Source organism: Pelodiscus sinensis, chromosome 23 (genome assembly GCF_052426305.1).
Source record: "Pelodiscus sinensis isolate ZL-2025 chromosome 23, ASM5242630v1, whole genome shotgun sequence".
NCBI classification, from domain to species: domain Eukaryota; kingdom Metazoa; phylum Chordata; order Testudines; family Trionychidae; genus Pelodiscus; species Pelodiscus sinensis.
The window spans coordinates 2,765,030-2,771,984 of record NC_143074.1 but is presented as its reverse complement, the minus strand read 5'-3'; the positions used below and the strand labels follow the sequence as shown (position 1 = coordinate 2,771,984).

General features: G+C 48.6%; 1 protein-coding gene across 1 annotated transcript; it reads left to right on the top strand.

The window, feature by feature from the left end:
- The first annotated feature begins 1 nt into the window (after position 1).
- Positions 2-675, top strand: TMEM203 (transmembrane protein 203). Its single transcript, XM_075905202.2, has one exon. The coding sequence runs from the start codon at positions 44-46 to the stop codon at positions 449-451; it is 408 nt and encodes a 135-aa protein (XP_075761317.1). The 5' UTR covers positions 2-43; the 3' UTR covers positions 452-675.
- The last annotated feature ends 6,280 nt before the right edge of the window (positions 676-6,955 follow it).

Genomic DNA, 6,955 nt, shown 5'->3' with positions numbered 1-6,955 from the left:
CATCCGCGCGCGCCGCGCCGCGCCGGGCCGGGCCGGGTCCGCCATGCTGTTCTCGCTGCGGGAGCTGGTGCAGTGGCTGGGCTTCGCCACCTTCGAGCTGCTGCTGCAGGCGGGGGCGCTCGCGCTCTTCTCGCTGCTGCTCGTGCTGAAGCTGGACGGGGTCGCCGCGCTCTCCTGGTGGGGGGTCTTCGGGCCCTTCTTCGCCGCCGACGGGCTCAGCACCTACTTCACCGCCATCGTGTCCGTGCGCCTCTTCCAGGACGGCGAGAAGCGCCTGGCGGTGCTGCGCCTCTTCTGGGTCCTCACCCTGCTCAGCCTCAAGTTCGTCTTCGAGATGCTGCTGTGCCAGAAGCTGGTGGAGCAGACCCCCGAGCTGTGGTACGGGCTCATCATGTCGCCCGTCTTCATCCTGCTCCAGCTCCTCATGATCCGCGCCTGCCGCGTCAACTGAGCCCCCGCAGGGGGACGCGCGCTCGGCCGCCTCGTGTCGGGCCACTCCCGGGGGCGCGTTGGGACTTCGTGACAGTATGACGTACTCTGGGCCCCACGGGGAGACGCGGGCCGCGTCGTTCCGCTGAGGCGCCCGGCGCGCCTGGGTCTTCGTGGGGAAATGCCGTGACGTGCGCGCATCGCCTGCTCGTGTCCGTTGTTTTGTAATAAAAACGTATCCGATGATATTTAGTCCTTCGTTCTTAAGAAAGCCAGCGCTTGTAACTGTTGCTTGGGGCATGTGAGCTCGCTATGCCTTGACTGAGAAATTTGGACCTGAACAAAAAATAAGTGACTACCCAGTAAGGATGTAAAAATCTCCTTTAATTAGTTAACCGGTCAAATGTTAACGGGTTAAATGGGGTTGGGTGTGCTGGAGAGGCCCCCATGCCACAGGCAGAAGCTGCTCTAGCCCATTTGCTTCCGGACCTGGACTGGGAGTTGGCAGCCTTGCCCATAGTACAGAAGTGGCAAATGAGGGGTAGAGGGGAAATAAGCTGAGATTTTCTCACTAGCCAGAGAGAGTTTCATGGGCCTGAACTAGGTGAAAAGCCCTGCATTGAACTAGGTAAATCCATTGGCAATGAGAAAATAACATTTACTTCTGTTTTCTCCCTTTAAACTGAGTTAATGGTGACACAACTGGTTAAACTCTTCCATCTCTAGTTAGTAAACTGATAAACATCGGTTAAACGCCTGGCCACTGCTAGGAACCTGCAAGACCAGCAGAGGCAGCAGCCACCACAAAGCATTTAATCGTGTAACCAATTTAATTTCAATTGGTTCCACAGTTTTCTCTTTTTTAAATGTTTATATCCCTACTACTAACCAAGCAGAGGCAGCAAATTCTGGCAGATATTGCGGGGAGGGGTATGTCCCCACATGTTGCCTCTGACTTTGGGGAGGTCTCAGGGTTTCGGCCACAAGGGCACATCGGCCAGGGCTCAGGCCTTCAGTAGGAGTGGGGCATCAGCCCTGAGCCCCAGCAAACACACCCTGGCTCTTGAAGATTGTTGTATGCAGCTTGGAGGGTCAGTAAGTTTGGACATTCCTGTATGATAGTAAGGATGTAACATGTAACTCTGATAGTGGCACTAATGCTGCTTCTGCTCTGCTGCCTAGGGGTATGTCTACGCTTGCACTCTAGTTCAAACTAGGGTGCAAGTGTAGACATACCCTAAGAGTGTGGGAAGTAGAGTGACCTGTGAGGCAGCCGCTCCGAGAAGAGTGCAAGTGCAACATGTACTGGACACAGCCAGTGAAAATGTTCTGAGTTACTGCATTGGGGAAATCTGCCACCAGGAATGGGACCCACTTGCACAAACTTCTTGACCAACCGCCATTACCATTACTAATTGCTCTGTAGCACCCCAGTGGATGTCCCACTAGTGCCCCTCCAACGCTCTAGTGCGCACCCTTGCTGTTGTCCCCTACGATGGATTGTACCCTTGTGTTCACACCCAGCTGTACTAGTATTTGTACAAGATACGCTTTGTGGGATATCAGTTGCAAACGCATAACTTGCTGATCAGAAATACCATGGCAAAGTGCATACAGTAGCATTGTGTGCACTTCAGTCATGATTCCATATTCTTAAGTGTATTTTCCAGATAGGTCTGCGGAGTGGTTAATCCAGTTTCTTGAAGGCAAGCTCCAGCCAGATGTCAACATAGCTAAGGGGCCAGTACCTACTAAGTGGCCATTCTTTGGCAAAGAAGGGGGACAGGCCCAGGGACAGAGATCTGCATTTTTGCAAAGAAACAGCACAGTCTCTGCCTTCCGGCAGACTCTGTGAGTCTCCTGGTTCTCGGGTGGAAATACCTGAGAGGGACAAAAAAACTATAAAAACACCCGAAGCAACCTTTCCATCTCACATTGTCCACTTTGTTCTCTGCACCTGAGATGACAAAGGAAGCAGCTGTTGGCCTCAGGGTGAGGGGTCCTGACTGAAAGAATTTGCTCAGTAAGACTACTGAAAGTGTGTGGTGAGAATCTTTGCTTGAATCCAATACTTTAATTTAAACACTAAAAAGAGTTTTAATCTTAATTTTTGTAACCATTTCTAACTTCTGAGCCATGTTACTTGTACTCAATTAAAATCTGTCTCGATAGTTAATAAACTTTTTATTGTTTGATCTAATCCAGTGGGTTTAGGTTCAAGAGTCTGGGTAACCTTGATGATAAGCCAGTGTATATTATTCCCTTAAAAGAGTAAGGCTGCGTCTAGACTGGCATGTTTTTCTGCAAATGCTTTTAACGGAAATGTTTTTGAAGTAGGAATAAGAGATCCTCCGGAAAAGGGCTTTATTCCGGAGGATCGCGCCAGTCTAGATGCTTTTTTCCGGCTTTTCCCCAAGCCGGAAAAAAAGCGGCAGACATGTTTATTTAAATCCCGTGGGGGATATTTAAATCCCCCGCGGATTTCCCTATTCCAAAGTGAGAAATTAGCATGCCTCTTCCGGAGAAGGGGCCAGTCTAGATGTAGCCTATTTGTATTGTCCAGGAAAGGGCTAAGCAATAGAAGACACACATTTCTGGGGGGAAACCTGGGACTGGGGAGTGTGTTGGGGTCTCCCTACATTATCACCAAGGCTGGTGAGAGCCAGAATGTGACTGGCTGGCTGCTACTACACAGACACAGGGCCATGACTGACCAGCATGCTGGCAAGCTGTTTGGGAGCGTTCCCGGTTGGGAGCTACAACAGCAAGGCATTGCAAATCACCCAGGTTACAGGCAGGAGTGACACAACCCCGCCACGCCCACTGGTCAGGGTTCTACACATACAAGGTATGTCATGCACCAACACTGTCACACTGGTGTGTGCTAGAGATATAAATCCTGTTAATTGTTTAACTGGTTAACCAATTAAAAGGGGGCGGGCTTGAGCACCCCTGCTTGTGGAGGGCGGGGAGTTGCTCCAGCCCCCACTGGTTAACTAACCAATAAGCCTCACTCTTTAAGGGTGAGGCTTATTGGCTAGCCAGTTAATCATTCACATCCTTAATGTGTGCCCTTCCATTGTCCCTCTGTTTTCACACCTGTGTGCATGTCCTGCCTCTGCACCCTGCTATCACAGAACAGAGTCCTTGGCTCAGTGCTGCTCTGCAATCTTTGATACTAGATTCTGGCTGTAAGGAATTCAGAGTAGGGATGTAAAATCCCTTTTAATTAAACAGGGCTGGAGTGGCCCTGTCTGCAACATTCTGGCTGGGCTGGTGTGCCCCTGTCTGTGGGGGATCCCATGGGGCTGGAGCAGACTTCTCTCCATGGCGGGTGGGGGCAGCTCCAGCCCCTTCAGGTTACCCATAAACATCTCTAATTCAGAGGGACCTCTTGGTGGTGTTAGGGCTCTGGCTCCCATGGAACATGCATGGAATTTGATGGCTGGATGATTTTGCTAAAGCATAAGAACGGCCGTACTGGGTCAGACCAAAGGTCCATCTAGCCCAGTATCCTGTCTGCCGACAGTGGCCAGCACCAGGTGCCCCAGAGAGAGTGGACCGAAGACAATGATCAAGCGATTTGTCTCCTGCCATCCCTCTCCAGCCTCTGACAAACAGAGGCCAAGGACACCATTTCTATCCCCTGGCTAATAGCCTTTTATGGACCTAACCTCCAGGAAATTATCTAGCTTCTCTTTAAACTCTGTTATAGTCCTAGCCTTCACAGCCTCCTCTGGCAAGGAGTTCCACAGGTTGACTACACACTGTGTGAAGAAGAACTTTCTTTTATTAGTTTTAAACCTGCTACCCATTAACTTCATTGGTGTCCTCTAGTTCTTCTATTAGAGAACTAATAAATAACTTTTCTTTATCAGCCCTTTCCACACCACTCATGATTTTATATACCTCTATTATATCCCCCCTCAGTCTCCTCTTTTCTAAACTGAAAAGCCCAGTCACTTTAACCTCTCCTCATATGGGACCTGTTCCAAACCCCTAATCATTTTAGTTGCCCTTTTCTGAACCCTTTCCAAGGCCAAAATATCTTTTTTGCGATGAGGAGACCACATCTGTACACAGTATTCAAGATGTGGGCGTACCATAGTTTTATACAGGGGCAGTAAGATATTCTGGGTCTTATTTTCTATCCCTTTCTTAGCAGAAGCTAAGAGTGTCCCGAGGGCGTCTGTGGCTTGCTATCATACTAAACACACCATTCTGAACGCAAACTGGTGAGCGCATGTGACTCTGCGCAGTGGTCGCAGTAAGCCTTCATTCTGCAACTAGAGATTGTTAGCCCTCGCTTCAATGATTCCTACAAGCACCTAGCCAGTTTCTGGCAGCAGGTTATTTTGGGAAAGTGAAAGTATTTGCAAACCACCTTCATGCCACATGTCATTTGAGCTTTGTAGTGCCAGGATGTGGCTAGTCTAATGCTCTTTTGCATGTGTAGAGCAGCATACTATCCTGTGATCCAAACAAGCCCTAACTCCTCCTGCTTTGCAAAATCTTCTGGGCAGCAGAGTGTAATTGGCTGGTGCTCAAGACCCAGTGACAGGATCAAGGGCCTCCTGCAGGACACAAAGGGTTGTTTTTCCACCTTTCCTGTATGAGGAAGTGAAACTGCTCTTGTTTAAGCAGTGGGCTGCACCTGGGAGTGGCTCATGAAGCAGGACAGCAGGTGAAGAAGTCAAGGCAGGTACCTGCACAAAGATCACTTACATAATTTCATGCGGACACGTGCGATCTGTCCCACTGCAACTTCTCATGTATGGACAGGGTTTCAGACTCATCGCTAAGTAAAACTCCAGCTATCTGCGCTTATCTGATGCATGGCCAAATGATTACGTGAACTCTTGGTTATCCAAAGAAAGTTGGTGTCAAAGGCCTTTACTCGTATGGGCATGGAAAAGGCTGGTGCTGAATGTCCTTCTGCTGCGTGAGGAGCAAGTTCCCACCCGAAGAATCAAAAACATGTTTCTCGTTTTCCTTCTTGTGTCACATCACTTCTCAGCAGCACTTCTTTGCTGGCCCAGGGCACAGTGAGACCTGGCCTTCCTCCCCACCACTGCTCTTCAGCTCCCACGGGATTATGGAAACTGCATCCGCTGCTGGAAACATACAGGTGCCTCCACAGGCTTAGCACCAGGAGACTCACCAGGGAGATAAGGCCTGCGTTAGAGTGACACTTTTTGACAGCCCTCACTTTTTGACAGCTTGAGCAATAATAATAATAATAACGATAATAATTCCAAACATCAAAATTGTATCTTTTCCCTGTTCCAGTTTTCAGTGCATCTACCACATAGTATACAGTGCATCCTAGAGAGCTAGCCTGCCTGCTTGCCTAAATATTCTTTATGGTTTATGTTTATTATTGTAATAGGTTTATATTAAAGCAGCTTGGCTGTAATGCAAGGGACATACAGATCATATCCTGTATGCTGAGCGAAGACAGAGCTAGCAGATCTATCCCTGGGACCTTTCACCTAGATAGCAAAGGCAATATGCATATATTCGGGTCCTTTCACCGATATAAAGCAACCTTCAATGGCATTGGGGCTTCTAAAAATACCCTCAGACTTAACAGGGACAGCACAACTTGGAGAAAAAAACCCAACAACCACTTAAGACCAAACCGAATAATCGGGTAGGACAAAACTAATAAATGTGATACATAACCCCAACAGGGGCCATGGGAACGAATTGACGTATATGATAAGTTGAGATCAATGGTACACTGAGCTATCGGAAAAAGCCACTTCTCCATTAGTAAGAGGAGGAAACACAAATATGGAGAAAGGAAAACATCCCCTACTGAATATGCATCGAACACAACCACCCCAGTGTAACAGATGATACAAGTGGCATCCCACCCTAGGGGCAGTCGGAAAAGGAGATGTAGCCCTTGCAAGGTGCCACTGATGAGGAGGAGGAAGGCAAGGTTGTTCTAGAAGGGATGGTGCGAGCATATGGAAATACAGATGTACATTTCCTACCTGCCTTGCCAAGTCAGGGTGTGTGTGACTGCGCTAAGCGTTTTTATAAACTAGATTTGTAAATATACAAGAGTTGCTATTGTGTGAATGTTGCAATTGTGCACAAGGGGGTTCCCACCCATAGTATTTAAATAGCAGGTCTGATCCTGGGACAAGGCTCTGACCACCCTCAGAGTGGTAACTGGCAATTCACTGACAATCTACATAATGAATACACAATCTAAAGACTGGGCAACAGCTTCGGTTGTGTCTTCCCAGAGCAATACCCTCTCAAGCACCTTCCCCCCATTTACACTCACTGTGCTAAGCAGTGATACTGCAGAAAATGGGACTGACTGTGTAATCCCACTTATAGAGGGACACAGCTTTACGGCATTATTTACAGGGGAGCTCAGCAAGTGTCCCATGGCCACTGCTACCTGGGAGACAGCCTGGGTTCTACTCCCTTCTCAGCTGTGCCCTGGGCTGGTGTGGTGCTGACCAACCCTCTACAATGTCTTCATCTTTTGAGAATTGTTTCCCCT